Genomic DNA, 16,530 nt, shown 5'->3' on the forward strand with positions numbered 1-16,530 from the left:
ACATCTTTGTAACCTGTGTCACTCTTTTTATTGTTATTAACTATTAGCTTCTTTGTTTTACCGTTTAATTTCATTTCATTGTCTTGTGTTAAGTAATTTGTGATGGATTCTGTTGGAAAGATGCTATATTAAAAAAAATAAAGTTTACTATTATTTTGTGACCCAAAATGTTAAATTATGTAACTCTGGTGCTTCTAAAAACGTACAGCCCTCTGAACCTAAATTTGTAAATTTAATGGAAATATGCAGTTACTCATTATGAGACAGATGACCAAATAATGGGAAAACCCAGAATATCTGCACGGGGGCCGCTATATATATAAACATACGTGTGCCCAATCAATCATGACTAGTGTTCACTTGAGGTCAATACTTTAAGACATCCCCCTAAGAGAGGCCATGCACATCCTGATTGGTAAGTAAAGTGGCAACGCTTTCTGCTCTCTCATCTCTGTAGACCATCATCCTGACACAGCAGACACTCTGAAGCTGCTGCTCAGGATCTGGATTATTTAATCAGCATTAAGTCGTATTATTACAAAGTTTAAATGATCTGGACCTGTTTTTTTTTTTTTTTTTTTTAAGTAGATAGTATTTATTATAACTTAATATGTCATATGTAATATAACTTAACTGTCAGATTGGTTATGTTTAAGTACTGCAGCTACTTTTGGCTTAAGGGTTCATATTACAGGGAATATTGTCAACTCATGTAGCTATTTTAGCCTGTGAGGGGAGGGCATGCTTAGTGCTGCAGCACAGAGGAGCTGCAGAAGAGACATTCCGGCTTTGTTCTGTTGTTGTCTTCCTCGCTCGTCCTCGCATACACACATACACTCAGCACTGTGCTGGATGTACAGGAAGGGATTGTTTTGATGCTACATCGGCACCGACTCTTTTTGATTTTTCTCCTCTTACAGTTTTCGCTGTCCTCTACTACATGACCGACCTCGTCTGCAGCGCTCCTCTGCCGGAGCTCTCCGACGCACAGAGCACACTTGTTGCGAGTCTGCAATTTCAGGAAATTGTGCAAAGAAGCCGCAGTTTAACAGAAAAGATCCTGCTCTCCATTCCCGAGACGCACAAATCCTGCATTGATATAGAGGTGAGATAAAGTATAGACACGTCCTAGCGACGCATAATTGTGTTTTTGATTGAATCTATTTAGACAAGAGCCTCGGGGCTGCTGCATGTGATGAGTCTGTTCGGGCCCGTATAAGGGCTTCTTCAGACTGCATTGAATCAGCACTGTGTCTCTGATAAAAGCCTCTTTTATGCGTTCATGTCTGAAATATTTTCATTCATCACCAAATTACTGGCAATGGAGCAAACCATGTGAATTGTGTATTCTAGAGGCTGTGGATATAAAAAATAAATGTACTGATTATTATCAGTGGTGCAAGAAGTACTCAGATCTTTTACTTGAGAAGTAACAATACCACATTGAAAAAATACTTAATTACTCAATTAGTAAAAGTCTACTTTACTAAGTATTGGCGGCAAAATGTACTTAAAAGTATCAAAAGTAAAAGTACTGATTATGTAAGATGACCCAATTTAGAGTGTTATTTATAAATGAATGGAATATTGATTCATTGACATGTACATGTGAGCAGCATTTTAATATTGTCAAGGTAGAGCTCACTTTAACACCTTATACTGTTGAATAGTCTAATCTACTTGTAACAATGCATAAAATATTGATCTGTGAAGTTACTAGTGACTATAGCTGTGAAATAAATGTAGTGGAGTAGAAGTATCAAGTAACAGAAAATGGAAATACTCAAGTAAAATACCTCAAAATTGTACTTGAGTAAATGCACTTGCAGTTGTATGCTGTGACTACTAAATGCAGTTGTAATGGTCACAGTACAACTTGCAGTAGGTGTTATAACACAAGTATTCACTATCTGATTTTAAAGCAGTGGGAAAATGAAACCAGTGAATCAGCTAAAATGAGCCTGTGTGGTTTTATGTCGGCCTTAAATCTGCTGAAATCTTACATGCTTTTTGCTTTTCTTGATTAAACTTAGCATACAAGGCTACAAGATCATATGATGTTAATGTGTGTTTCTTGTTGTATTCCAAGCTGTGATCTATCCATAACATCTTTATGTCTTCACCACAGACTCTGCAACTCAATTCCTCAGATAATGCAAAGCTTGGGATAATGGCAACCAACATTGGCATCCCGTCTGTTCCTGTACTCAAAGTTGTGTCAGAAAAATTCTCTTTGGTAAGCACCATTCAGGGGGAATCGGTTCTTTAACTGTACACAAGCTGAAGAAAGACAACATGACTGATTTGTTGGTGTTCTTTCCCACACAGGAGACCAGTTTGAGACGGATGTCTGAGGGTCTTCAGTTGCACCGCGACATGCTGAGCTCGGTCTCCCCTCGGCTGGGGAAAACAGACAAAGTGACTGAATTAACAGCTGACATCAGAGACCTTGGCATTCAGATCAACAAGGTAGCAGAACACTTCTGAATCAATCTGTTCTGTTAAATATTTCTGATTTTTTATAGCACCTTCATGATGTGTTTTTTGTATATCTTACAGATGCTGAAAATGCTCCCAACAGAGACTGTGGTGCAGCCAACATCGACCCCTGTGGCCTTACGTCTGCCAGGGGAGTATGAGGTTCAGGTGGCAGCACACCTGACTCTAGTGCAGCTGCAGTCCTTTGGGCAGGACATGATCCGCCACCTCAGGAGTCTGGACCAGAGCAATGAAGAAGAGACAGAGAGCTAACCAAATATGTGCCTAAATCTGTCTGCTTTTAGCTCAAGTGCAAAAAATGTACATCATCCTGCCATTTTTTTACTGTGGTATTTATTTATTTATGTATTTATTTTTTTAAACTGATTTCTATTTATTAATTTATTTATGGAAATGTAGTACTGAATATTTATTTGGGGTATTTATTTTTGACAGCTATGCTTTTGATCCCTCAGCTTTTTGTTGTTGACAGCTGAGGCAACTTCTTTCAGCCTGAAATAACTTCATTAAGCCTATATTACACGGCAATAATTGAAAATTAAATCATCCTTCAGCCCCTGACAAAAATGAACAACTAATGTCTACAATATAAAACAAGCCAGAAACTACACTTACAATTCCTTTCCGTTGTTTCATAAAGATGAAAAGCAAAGCTGGAAGATTATCAGCATTGGCTTAAATATAAAATATTTACTTTTAAAACTCACACAAGGGGGTACGTTAAAGACTAATACTACATTGTGTATAATTTTACACATAATTATTTTTGTATGAATCTTATTTTTAATATTACTGTACAAGTTTGTGTTTTGTATTCTGTCTTTCAATAAAAAAAAAAAAAAAATTCCTTGAAAGGGATTTGTTCCTATTTGGCAATTACAATGCACTCTTGACACATCTGGTACTGGCACACTGGGTCACAATTACGCATGAGCTATGTCATCAATGAAACTACTCCTAAAATTCAGAACCTAATACTGTAATAGAGAAGTGCAACTAAAAGTGAAATGGAGGCTTATGTGTCATTTTTGCCACACTAGTGCCAGTCAGATTTACTTGAGGAAGTGTTGCAATCGACGGATGTCTGACTGATGACCACAAGGAGCTTTCGTTACTCAGAGGATGGCCCAAAATCCCTTGTACGTAGTGTCATGTGGTAGCCTCACTAACATGTGACAATGCACCTGACTCTGGCGTATTCATCACAGTGGTCTGATCTCATGTTATTGTGATTTCCGAATGTGACTCAATATAATATGATCTTGCACGTAAAATAACTCACTTTAAATACTGGCGAGCAGAAACAAGACAATTATCATTATGGGTTTTTTTTTATTCTAAAAAATATTTACACATTTCTTTAAGAATGAAAAAGAACATATAAAATAACAAGTGTTTACAGAGACATGATCATGAACATTTGCCATAAAAGACAATCCCCTTTAAATGGATGATCCAGCACTGAGTCACTGAACAAACAATGGGTTCATTTGGTACTGATGTAAATTTAAACCCACAGTTTTACAAGGCAGAGATGGCTTTGGCAGCTACTCTCCTCCCCAGCGGCAGAGTCAGGTCAGTGATGGCCAGGACGACTTTAGGTTTGGCCAAAGCGGGCAGCTTCACCAGCTCAGAGACCTGGATGCACAGAAGAAGAATCACCTTTATTTATCAGTAATAGCGTGGTTCGATGGACATCATGTTGCTCAAGGCACACAAAAAAAGCACCTAGTCATGGTTTTTCAGAGGGCATTTTTTAACCCTTGATCTGTTTTCTTTAGGGCAACTTCCTTCTTCGCATTTTGAATGTATTTAACTACTAAAAATGCATTTGAACACTCAATTGTCACCACTGGAAACAGAAATGGATGGTGCCCCTAAACCAGTTTATTGTGTTGAAAACATTCGCCTGCTGTTGTTTTCTTAATCTGGTGAAAACACATAAAGCACAGGTAGATATAACTCACAATCTCAACCTTGGATTTGGTCTCTCTTCCGGTTTTATCCTTCTTCACTAAAGCGAATACCTTTGGAACGAACACTGAATCTGGGATGGAATTTCAGACCGTTTCCAATAATGTCTGATGTAACAGCCACTCCCCCTGCCTCCTTATCACCATCTGTCTAGCCTCCTCTCTTTACTCATAACTCACCATTGTAAAGGGCATGAACTGCAGGATGCTTCCACGACTACCCTGTTCCAGGCAGTCGACGCACTCCTCCATGAAGCTCTGTACGAACTGAGTGTGAGGTCCTGCCATCTTGGAGCCAACGATGGAGGAAATGAGGAGAAACAGGTTGGCTGGGGAGATGGGAACAGGTGGAGGTTGAGCATTTTACAAATGTTTCAGTTGGAAAACCAAATTTAGCAAATAACGCTAAGTCCCTGATTACCAGAACAGTTGTGCAACAGCATTTCCTGCAGGATTCTCAGAAACAAACAAAAAAAAAAAGTGAATTTACTGAGTTTAGCTTTTTGGTTAATGCAATAAAGTGTCTCAGAAAGTCATAAGCCTAAAGAACAACTTCAGTGCTCCCTGGCATAGATTTTCTGAGTCTCTGGAACTCTAGTGGAGGGATGAACACCATTCTTCGAAAAAGACTTTCCCTTATTTGTTTTTTTTTGATAATGGTGATCACTGTCACACACAGCAGCCTAAAATCTCCCACAGATGATCAATTTGGTGGAGATCTGGTGACTGTGGAGGCCATAGAATATGATTTCCATTATTTTCATACTCAGTAAGCCATGTATGAATCAGCATTTATTGTGTCTGAACTAATTTACTCAGGTTTATCCTTTAATTTGTCTCCTGTCTGTATTCCTGAGTATTTTGTTAAGAAAGCAGCAAGGGAGGCATAGGAAGTAGGACACATTTTCTCTGTTTTACAAGCCTGGGGTTTGATTCTTTGCAAGAAGCAGGAAAAAAAGGTAAACGGGTATCTCACCCAGGACTCGGTTGAGAGGGTCCCTCATGTTGACAGTGTGAAGCTGGGAGGCAGAGAGGGAGCTGCTCATCGATCGGTCTCCTTTGAGAGAACACGTGATGTGAGAAACAGTGGAAGAAGTTTTGTTTTCATTTTAATTTGTTAATTGGGGAAAGGAAAAACATTCACACAACAAATGAATGTCAACAGGGAAGTAGAAGTTATACCTCTTGTGTTGTGCTGGTGTTAGGCAAGTGCAATCTTGACAACAGGTTGTGAAACTCCGTCTGACATGTTCTCCTTCCTTTGTTCCTAAAATAACCTCAACACTAAAGCACTAACCCTAAACTAATGGCAAGCCACCATACTTTTAAGTAAGAATAGTATATACAGTTTCTAAATGACTCAGTGGAAACAGGTGGAATGAAAAAAAACTTTGAGTTTCAATCTTGATTGCATCAAGCAAAGTGGCTCATCATTTTTTCCTAAGTCATGCAACACACAGATGTTTGATGCCCTGTCTGGTGATTTCTCCATGAGGCTGTAGCCAAAATTAAACAAATAAAAATTCCCAAAGCCGATAGCCTGAATGCTCATTACATCAGCAAGGTTGGTTGCATGATGAAAGTAGTTGCTAGGAACCACAATACAAAACCTGTATTGCTCTCAGTCTTCCTCCTGTTGTTGAATTGTTACAAGTAAAAACGGCAGTGCTCAAGTTAAAACCTGCTGACGAGCAAGATGGTGACGCTCACTTATCGTAAGGCCCACACGGAATCTGCGGCCGCAGAATTCCAACGCCACCTCCACAGATTTTGTGCAGATTTTCCACAGATTTTAAACCAATAGAGATGCTGCTTGTAAGTTTTATGTTTGAGTGTCATGTTTTTTGCCTTTGCCGTTTTTAGAGGTTCTCAAAAGATATTTGGTGAAGTTGAGATCAAAGGCCTTACCAGTTATTTATTTATGTATTTGTTCGTTTATGTGTTGAAGTGTTAATTGTTGGGAGATGATTAATGGTTAATGTTTTCACAGATTAATTTTGCTCTTTCTGCTCCACATTGAACCTTGCAATTTAGTGGCCATGTGTCCTGCATTTTATGCTGGTTGACTTTTCCAACAAATGTTTGCACCTTGTTTTGAACTGTTTCAAATTCAATGGTTCTACTAAAATCTACTAAATATTTCTTTCAGCCTGCTTGAGGTAATTTTAGGTTGTTTTAATGTATTTTGTGTGCTTATTTTTGCTCAAAAACAATCTTTATTATCTTAAGTATCACATTACAAGCAAAAAACATTCCGCTGAATTCTGCAGATTTTCATTCTGGAGCAGATTCCATGTGGGTCTGCTCATCATTTAAGGTAAGACAGGCTGGCTTATAAGCTTATTTATGCTCCTCTGATTTAGCTAAAAGGGCTTACAAGAAGCAACTGGCTTGTAACATTAGAAAGTCAATTTACTTCAGAAACCATCTGGTATTTTACATAATCCCCCGGCTCACACTTACAGACACATCACTGAAAGGTCACATGTTAATTTATATATATGCAAAGTATATATATACATATATATATGTGTGTGTGTGTGTGTGTGTGTGTGTGTGTATATATGTGTGTGTATATATATATATATATATATATGTATGTGTGTGTGTGTGTGTGTGTGTGTATATATATATATATATATATATATATATATATATATATATATATATATATATATATATACATACAAATATATAAAAAAATATAAAAACACACACACTTATAGACTGACCTGGACTGGAAAGGGCTACGGGTTCATCCTCATTGGAGCTGAGCAGACGCATGAGTTTAGAGGGTTGAGTGTCATCCAAGGGAAAGAGGCTGCTGTAGTCCTGCAGCCAACAATACACATGGTAGGCACAACATTGTCTTGGAGATCATTTAAATAATAGTTAGTGCTATCCTACTTACTTTTAGTGTCAATATCAGTTATAAAAATCTAATCATTGTATTTACTTCAACATGTTGGTTTCTCACTCTGAAAATTTCATGACTTACACAATACATAGCCCTTATGACACATACTGCAACGGGCCTTGTGTGACTGCTTTACCTCGATATCTTCTCGCTGCCTTTTGCGTTGATGAGCAGAGAACAAGCCTTTATGGTGAGAGGAGTAAGAGCTGAGTGCACACCAGACAGACAACCTGAGGAGTTAGATGAGAAGAGCAAAGTTAATACCTGATTCAAAGCTACCAAAACCACTCCCATCATCATCAACCATCAAAGTATGAAGCGTCTCTTACTTGGCCAGTGCTTTGCCAGGTGGGTCTGCCAGACTGTGCCAGTGGGCGGAGTCTGTGAGCAGGTTGGGCAGTATGGTACCCAGCAATGTGAGGGTGATCTGCTGAGTGTCCAGGCAGAAGATACTGTAGAGTAACTCCACCACCCGATTGGCCCACTCCTGTCGAGTCTCCTTCAGCAGCTCCTGAAATATGACGCAATGTTTCAATTACACATAAAGTAATCTGACTGTTAGCCATACTCCAGTTAAGATTTTTTGGTATGCACCTTTGATACCAAAAGAGTGAACTTTCATCATCTTTAAAAAAGGTACCACATGATGTGTTTGACCACTAGTGGTACAATAAAGCAATGTTTTGATGAGTGGACTCTACCTCCTGAGCCACAGTCACCCCGACTGACACTGCTTGTCAACATTATAATTATGCTAGAATAACCTGTTTAGGAATAGGGCTGCAACCAACAATTATTTTCATTATCAATTATTCTGCCAATTACTTTCCCCATAAATTGTTTTGTCTATAAAATGTCAGATAATAGAGGTCGACAAAACAAGACATTTGAAGACGTCACTGTTGGCTGTGGGAGATTGTAATAATTATAAAATTATAACATTTTTCTCTATTATCTGACATTTCATAGGCAAAACAATTTATGGAGAAAGTAGTAAAGAGAAATTGAATTCTATGCTTATAAATACTGTCAGTGTTGTTGATGCTTCTTCTTTCATATGTACAGAATCAACTTAAATACATACACAAACACTTCTACTAAGAAATGAAGCTGCACATATTGCCACAAATGAACAGAATTGGGCAGATGTGTAGCTTCTACTTATTTAAACCTTAAGCTGTCCGAACATTTTCCCGGCCCACCTACCTTGACCAAATTGTTAGTGAACCAAAAGACCCCTCCCATGTTGAGAAGACTCTCAAACAAGTGCAGAGCTCGACTGTCCACCCAGCCTTTGCGCAGCACCGTCTGGAACTGCTTGCTGAGAGCCGTGTGGATGGGTTCCTTGGCGGGCAGCAGGTTGCGGTACGGGATTGGCTCCTGGCCCTCAACTGGGGGACGCAGAGTCGCAGCCGTTTGTTGGAAGACGTCGGCACACATGTGCTCCATGATGGAACTCATGATTATCACGCTGGTGGAAGTGTGGGGGAGCGGACGTAATTGTTAATTCATGTAATAAAGGACTGTTCAGGAGACTGGATTGAAACACACTTTTCATCGTGGGCTAACATTGTCAAGTACAAGTTGGTGTGTTAGTGAAATATAACATTTGTACCGTTCATTGTAAAACTGCAGAGTGTTCTCTCCATACAGCGGGGTCACAAGTTGTCGGATCATAGTCTGGGGCTTCTCCCTCTCATCCCGCCCCAGCATCCTGACGTGGGCCACCAGCCAGGCCACGGCGCAGATCGCCATACTGCATACCTTCCCCTTGATGTTGTCAGTGATCTTCTACACTCAAAGAGAGATGGCAGATTACAGCAAGAAAAAGAGGAAGGAAGGATGTGGTTAATGGAATGCAGGCTACAATAAAAGGAAAGAGGATTCCGACTAATACTGCATCCTGAGCCATTGCGTGATTCGAAAACTTGAATGGAATGGAGACGTCATTGCTGTTGCAAGTGGTTAACACATTGCTACTTCAGTTTCCACAGAATATGTCACACTCACTTGAGGAATGAGTCAAACTCCAAAATTAGGAGAAAAGAGAATTCTTAGATATGTAATCGTCAGGAAGGACAAGAATGTTATCCATTTACAGGAAGATAAAAGGAAAAAAAAGAACATTAATATGGGACGGACCTGTACTGCCTCCACAGATAGCACACCATTCTCCCACGCATTCAGGACCTCCAAGATAGCCGCTGGAGTGCTGAGACAGATTTCATGCCATTTCACCTGACTATAAGAGCAGATAAATGTCACAGGAAATTACACATTTAGAGAGTGCTATATAAACTCAGACCACAATCTGATTAAGCAACATATACTTTGCACATAGGAAACCAGTCTAAATTAAATGTTTAGTCTATTGAAAAAAAAAAAAAAAATTATCAAGTACATCAAAAGCAGCACAGTTGTCTGAAAACAAATTATTATGATCATCAAACATTATAATCTTTTCCTTTCCGTCACAGCCACAATTATTGCATGGTAATGAAGTTTAAAGCACTTGATTAGAATAGTGTGCCTGTCTGGTGCATTGGTGTGTGGGTAGGAAACTCTTTCATCTGAGACACATAGACGAAAGTGCTGCCATTACGTACAAGTGTTGTATGTAATTGCGTATATATGTACGTATGTTTGCTGTAAAGGAATTCCTGGCTCAAATAAGTTCCAAGGTTGTGCAAATTGAAATGACTAGAAACAAAATGAGATATGAAAAGTGCCTTCAAAAACCCAGACAATATGGAATGGTTGTCTACGTTATGGTATGCAATATAGGTTAAGATCATTGTAGCCTTAAGATGCTTTTGGGAAACTGGAACCAGTTCCTTGACTCGAGATTTATCTTCAACTCACACTAGCTTCATCTCTGAGGAGTTGTTCAGCAGAGTCACCAGGCTTTCTACTTTGCCAGGCTCGGGTCTGAAGCAGGGGTGGTCTGGGTTCAGGGTCTTGCCCTCTTCCGGCATACATGTCTGTAGCCATGTTTCAAAGAAGGGCGTCTCCCCTGAAGGACTGGGGTCTGACAGGATCACCTGGAAAGAGTAGACATAAGTCCGCCATGTATTTTATGGACTGAAACAGGCCAAATTGACCACAATGGAGAGATGACACAGATCCCTGTCCATTAACATGCAACCCAGCATCCCCATGTACTGACCTCAGAGCCATATGTCTGGACCACATGGCAAAGCATGAGGAAGGAGATGTCGAAGAGCAGGGCCCGTACTGATGCAGATTTGGCTGAGGGAGAGGAGGAAAATCCTCAGTGTTAGTATCTCATTCAACAGATAATATGTCAGTGAGGAAAGAAATTCCCACATTGGAACACATCACTCTTGTATTTGAACTTACATCCTTCGCCGCTGATGTGCTTGGGAAACTCATTAAGCCTAGAAAAAAAAACAAAACACTTCATGAGCCAACTGGAGTTTCCAACTAGGAAACATCGCAACATTTGAAATTTGTCACCCTTTAAAATATAGGTGGTAAGGTAGTAAACTGTTACAAAAGTCATAGGTCTGGTGACTGTGAGGACCATTTGTCTCTTTTTAAAGTCTAGTATCCATTTACTTACTTAATGAACTTTCGGGCAAATGATTTGAGTTTCCCAGTGGCAGCTGCTGCTGCCAGAAGCAGATCAAGGCTCTTTCCAGACAACATGTGCCCGAGGACCCCGAGAAGGCCCTCAGGAGACTTAGAGTGGTCAGCATCTACTGTCTAATGAACAAGAAGGAAAAAGTTATGTCAGTTTTTTTTATATAAAAAGTGAAGTCATTGCAGTGCTGTGATCTTTGAGAACTTTGACTACTTTCATTTAATAATGTTTCTCTCCTGTAGCAAATTGATTAGGGTGCTGTGAAAATTTTCACAAATCAAGTCTGATCAAAATGAGCAGGATCTCAGAAAAAAGCAAAAAGGAGAGATATTTCATTATTTACAGTTCTTTACAATACTCCAACATTTATTCACAGAGCTTCTAATGAAGTACTGGAGCAACAGTTAAAAAATACATTAAAAAAAAGATATTGCAACAGTCTGGATATTGCACCACAGTGCAGCAGCATATTATACTAGGATATAAATAATGATTTTGAATAAATAAAACAAGCAAGGTGTTTGTGTGCCAAATGCAGGCGATTTACTGGCATCTCGTTGCCATGGCGCTGTAGTTCCAGGAAGGCTTGGAGCTCTAAGAGGTTTAAGGACACTTCGGCTATGCGGTCTCTTAGATGTAACAATGTTTTCCTATCGTACCTTACATGGCTGAGAACTTGGGTTGCATTAATATAGAAAAGAAAGAAAAAGAAACAACACCAGGCACAACCTGACAGAGAGAGTACCACAACATCGCACACTGGTTTTTGTTGCGTTAATGTAATTAGATTTCTGTACCTATTCTCTGGGCCCTTTTTGGCATTTCTGGACCCATTATGAATACTACTTAGTACTGATCAGGCCTAAAACCACCAGCACTGTAATATCGTTTAGATCAGATTACGGTGCACTACCTTGAGGATATTGGTGACAGTAGGCTCAGCTCTCAGGATGAGACCGGGGTTAGGCTGGATGTTGGCATTTTCTGCTGTCTTTAGCCTTGGGGCGAACTCCCTGTCCTCGGTCCTAAATCAAATGTGCAAGGGGAAGGGGGACAGGGAGGGAGGGGGAGAGGAGAGAGAAGAAAGAAAGAGAAAGAGAAAAAGGGAGAGGGCAAGGGGGAGAGGGAGATATGGAGTGTGGGATATTGTGTGAATATGGTGAATAAAACTACATTTATCATCATTTTAAAACAAAAGTAAGACAAAACTGAGGTTACTGCAGGACTTGATTGTTGATACAATCCTTATGTTGAAATGTTCTGAATCATATATGTTCACTGTGAGAGGGGAACGTGTACCGTTTCGATGTGAGGCTGGCTGTGTTTGAATCAGACAGCAGGCCAAGCTTGTTGCACTCCTGTAGCAGCATGCCGAGGCAGTCGCAGCTATGTGAAGAAGGAAAGGAAAAATTATAAAAAAAAAAAAAAATGGTGAAGGCTACAGTGCTGCCTTACCTGACATCTAGCTGACTTTCTTATCTATAATGTCTTACAATGAAGTAACGGGCAATGAAGATGGTCGTAGCAAGTTTTTGGCTGCACTTACTTGCACCTTTGATCAGCTTTGTCCAGCAGTGGTGTGAGCTTGAGTAAGTACTGAAATGCAATATTCACATCCTCCATGAAGTCCTGGAAAATATATTTGCCATGGTTTAAAGTTATAGTGGAGGTTCATTACATTATATTTTAAACACACAAACTATTGATTGATATGTTAGACAGTTAGACAGATATGTTTGGCAGTACTAATTGCTCTTAACTATGTGTGCTCAGTTGATAGAAAGACATCAGTGAGCCAACTGTTTTACCTGTCCTTTGTCACCCTGAGGATACTTCTTTAGTCGGAGTAGAACTTGTGGGATCTGGGAAAATGAAAAAAGAAATGCATTTCTTTAAGCATGGATGAGCAGTGACATCATGTGCAAAGATGGTGACAATGCTAATGTCATTCTGTCAGTGGTATCTATACTATGGCTCACAAAGGCAATACTTAAACATGTATGATTATGATCATGATAATCATGTATCAGATGTAAATCAGTTTACATTATTTCAGAGAAATAAATTCATGATGATGAGTCCTCATGATTGAGATAAATCTCACCTTGAGGAATGTGAAGGCAGTCCATTTGAGCTCCTCTGTGCCCTCTGGTGACTCAATGAGGCCAGTGAAGCAGGCCTTCCATATCTCCAACACAAAAATAGGAGCAGGGATTTGCTGTGGAGGACAGAAATTTTGAGAAGACTGCTGCTATAAAACAATATAGAAACACTGCCTGCACCGTTTAATCTGGCTGGTATAATAGAAAAACTTTGCAAGTATGCAATAAGTACACAATAAATGTAAAACTTTATTCAAAGTGGTTTCATTGACGTGATAATGATGAGGTTACAGGAGCACTGGGAAACATTTTAAACACTAAGGTAGCTTTGTATTACATCTCTCTACAACTAAAAGTTCACCTGCATTCTTTTGATCATCATCAGCTGCTCCACCAGTGGCTGTGTCTCCCCTGTCAAATTCATGGTCCCTTCCAGCATTATGAAGGCATGGACTGATGGGAAGGAGGCGTGGACTTGAGGGTCACACTGCACAGACAGCATCAGGGGAATACTGAGGAGAGAGTGAAGAATTAGCAAGAGGCAGATTGATTGTGATGGTTTTTAAATTAACACAGTCACACTTAAACTTAGCAGCGTCATGCCAAAACAGCATGATAGCTCTGCCTTATTTAGGAATGAGGAGGAAATTCTTACCCTTTTACCAGTGACACGCTCTCCTCTAATTTAGTCCTCAGTGTCTGGTTAGGTACACTGCTGAGGCCATCTGTCACTTTAAGTATTGCTTGCTCCACATTACTCCAGGAACCTGTGAATGAATAGCAGCAGAAACACTCTAAGACTTCATGTTCATAATAAACACGCACAATAACATTCAACTAAAACAGATTTTTTTAAAGTTTAGGTAGCATTCTAGTATCAAATCTACTGACATTATGATAATATTTAATCTTCATATTTGAGAAACATTTTACAAATTCCTAATTGACTATTTACAACAGTCAATAAATTGTAAAAAGGAAAAAAAAAGAATTTTGGAAGGGCAGAATGTCATCATATATGTGACTAATATATCAACTAATTGATATACTGTTAAAACTCTTATGCATTGTTCACAATCCTATGTATACACAGGCACACAGACACACACAATCCTAACACCTTGTTCCTCCAGGCGAGCGATGTGTACGAGGGCTCTGTTCTTGGTGCTGCACATCAGAATGTGTAGCCTCTCCTGACAGGCTCTCAGAATGGCCTCTGTGCTGGTTGATAGGCCCAGTTCCCTCAGCCTCTCACAGTACCAGGCACAGCCCTGCAGTAGCCACACCACCACCCCAAGCAGAGCCCGACACAGCCCAATGCATTCCTCTGCTTTCCCGTGACAGCTTCAGAGTCAGAGATGAGACACAGTGAATTAAGAGATCATTTAAAGAGAAGAACATTGCAAAAATTAATTTCTTTGCAGACCAAAAAGTACACGCAAGTAGTAAAACATCAAGTCTACATAAAACGATCATATCAAAAGAGCAAATAATCTATTAAAAATATCAAAGCGCTTTAAAACAATCTATCTGCAGCTCTTGATGGGGTTAATAATTTTGATGGGCTCAAACCAGCCCAGAGAACCTGGACTGTTATTCCAGGGCAATGAGTAAAATGTAATTTTAAAAATTAAAGGGTAACTGGTGGAACATGGGTGATCTTAGTGTTATATAATCACTACTTCTAAAGCTGAGAAAAACCTTAGCAGCAGCAGCACTCTGGATGAGCTGCAGGTGTAAGCCAATTAAAAGTAATAAGAAGTGACTAATTTTTAATAAAAGTGCTTTCTGCATATATCATTCCTCATATTGTTTAATCCTACAAAACAGTAACATATAGTATTATTAAAAGGTTTAGTACTGTTTTCTGAATGATTTATATTTGCACAATGTTTCTCTAATTGTCTATTAATATTAGAGGGTGCTACACATAGGGACAAATCATAAACTTCATGATAGGGTACAAGTTATGATTCAGAATGTAGGTGTGAAAATGATAGAGACCAAAACTGGAATGGAAAATTTTACATACCTGAGACGATGGCAGAACATATCCATCATCTCCAACAGTGACTTGACGCACAGCTCCCGAGAAAAATCATCAAACTATCAGAAAAGAGACATATTCATGAAATCCTCTCACGTCTTATTGTAAAATGCATAGTTGTCGTAATTGTCATCAAGCACAAAATTACCTTGCTGATAGCTGTGAGCACACTGGAATAAGACACCATCTACAGAGAGAGGTAGAAAGAGAATGACAGAGAGGATAATGTTCACTGCTTGCAGTTGGACACACTGCTCAATTACACCTTTTTTCAGAACACTGCTTTTTTTCTTACCTGAGAACTTATGGCATATTTGAGGTATGACAAAATAAGGGGGTTAGGAGAGGGGCCAATCATCGCCTGCTCCATCAGGGCCTCTGGAATATAAACACACAGCATCTAGAGCCACAATAGAAATGACAACAAGATAACAAGTGTAATGCCACATTATTAACACGATGGCTGACCTGCAAGGTTAAGATAGTCCCATGTTGCTCCCTTTGGAAAGTTTTTCTTGATATTAATTGCCCACTGGTAGTCAGTCCAACGCTCCTTCCATGCCTGCAGAATGGCTTGTTTCAAATTGACCACCTTCATCCTGGTATAATCGAACATACACACATGTAAAATAATAGCAAAGTTCCCAAGACACAACCATTGAGCTATTTTGAAGTAAATTTCTAAGCGATAACACCCAGTCTAACTTTACGTTTTCCATTATTTGGCTAGCTGACGTTAGCCGTTAGCTGCCGATGTCATTCCTCAATGTATTAAAATGTAGTCGATAAGCCGGGTGCAAATAAACATAAAAGGAAAAAACTAAATACAGTCACGCTGTCTGTTTTTTTTCACTAAATGTGAAGCTTACCTGACGTTTTCTGTGTTTTACAGAATAAAAAAAGATATTTGTTTACAGCGGCTCCTTTGCTTCACAATGAAAGCAGCGACATTTTTGCTTTTAAACGTCGTAAGCGTTCATTGGTTCATTTCGTCAGGTGTCAGTATTCCTGTCGCGGATTGGTTAGAGAGAGGACTAACTGCTCTACGCTCAACGGCAGCGTGATGACGTAATAGCACCGCAAGATGTCGCTCTTTCCTAAGTTTAGAGTCAAAGTTTGAAGTCGTGTGTAGAGTCAGAGGGGAAGGTAAGCTAAAACGTACTCCTCATTGAACCCAGTGGTCTAAAATAACACAAAACTATCCAGCCGGAGGAATTCAAATTAGTTGTCGAACTAATACTTGAAATTTGTTCTTTTTGCTGAGAAAACCTACTGCACCTACCTAGCTTAGCAGCCAATTACACTACTATAGACAAAATAATATCAAGTTATATTTTCACGTAAGCAAAATTACTCAAGTTATTTCAAAGTCTAAATATCTTTGTTTT

General features: G+C 39.4%; 2 protein-coding genes and 1 long non-coding RNA gene across 6 annotated transcripts in view; 2 read left to right on the plus strand and 1 right to left on the minus strand.

Moving 5' to 3' along the window:
- The first annotated feature begins 359 nt into the window (after positions 1-359).
- Positions 360-3,322, plus strand: csf3a (colony stimulating factor 3 (granulocyte) a). Its single transcript, XM_044337861.1, has 5 exons — positions 360-415; positions 921-1,105; positions 2,129-2,236; positions 2,329-2,469; positions 2,560-3,322. Exons 1-5 carry the CDS (start codon positions 400-402, stop codon positions 2,749-2,751), a joined length of 642 nt encoding a protein of 213 aa, XP_044193796.1. The 5' UTR covers positions 360-399; the 3' UTR covers positions 2,752-3,322.
- A 489-nt stretch (positions 3,323-3,811) lies between these two features.
- Positions 3,812-16,113, minus strand: med24 (mediator complex subunit 24). Of its 2 annotated transcripts, none has more exons than XM_044338447.1 (26): positions 16,012-16,113; positions 15,611-15,741; positions 15,438-15,520; positions 15,291-15,329; positions 15,128-15,201; positions 14,216-14,439; positions 13,751-13,862; positions 13,457-13,607; positions 13,098-13,211; positions 12,802-12,855; positions 12,540-12,622; positions 12,293-12,379; positions 11,907-12,018; positions 10,973-11,115; positions 10,750-10,787; positions 10,556-10,638; positions 10,252-10,430; positions 9,532-9,631; positions 9,005-9,180; positions 8,596-8,860; positions 7,719-7,900; positions 7,526-7,619; positions 7,205-7,304; positions 5,449-5,529; positions 4,653-4,801; positions 3,812-4,137 (listed from the first exon to the last, which is right to left on the minus strand). In XM_044338447.1, the coding sequence occupies exons 2-26, from the start codon at positions 15,738-15,740 to the stop codon at positions 4,021-4,023; spliced, it is 2,970 nt and encodes a 989-aa protein (XP_044194382.1). In that variant the 5' UTR covers position 15,741; positions 16,012-16,113; the 3' UTR covers positions 3,812-4,020. The 2 variants fall into 2 exon arrangements, with proteins under 2 accessions (XP_044194382.1, XP_044194383.1); XM_044338448.1 differs by having other exon boundaries at positions 11,907-12,006; positions 16,012-16,112.
- Positions 16,114-16,190: 77 nt separating this feature from the next.
- Positions 16,191-16,530, plus strand: part of LOC122971712 — a 46,488-nt gene continuing 46,148 nt past the window's right edge. For all 3 annotated transcript variants that reach the window (XR_006399553.1, XR_006399555.1, XR_006399554.1), the window contains exon 1: positions 16,191-16,288. This is a non-coding gene — a long non-coding RNA (uncharacterized LOC122971712). The remainder of the gene's footprint in view (positions 16,289-16,530) is intronic.

The sequence above is a fragment of the Thunnus albacares genome, chromosome 20 (genome assembly GCF_914725855.1).
Source record: "Thunnus albacares chromosome 20, fThuAlb1.1, whole genome shotgun sequence".
NCBI classification, from domain to species: Eukaryota; Metazoa; Chordata; class Actinopteri; order Scombriformes; family Scombridae; genus Thunnus; species Thunnus albacares.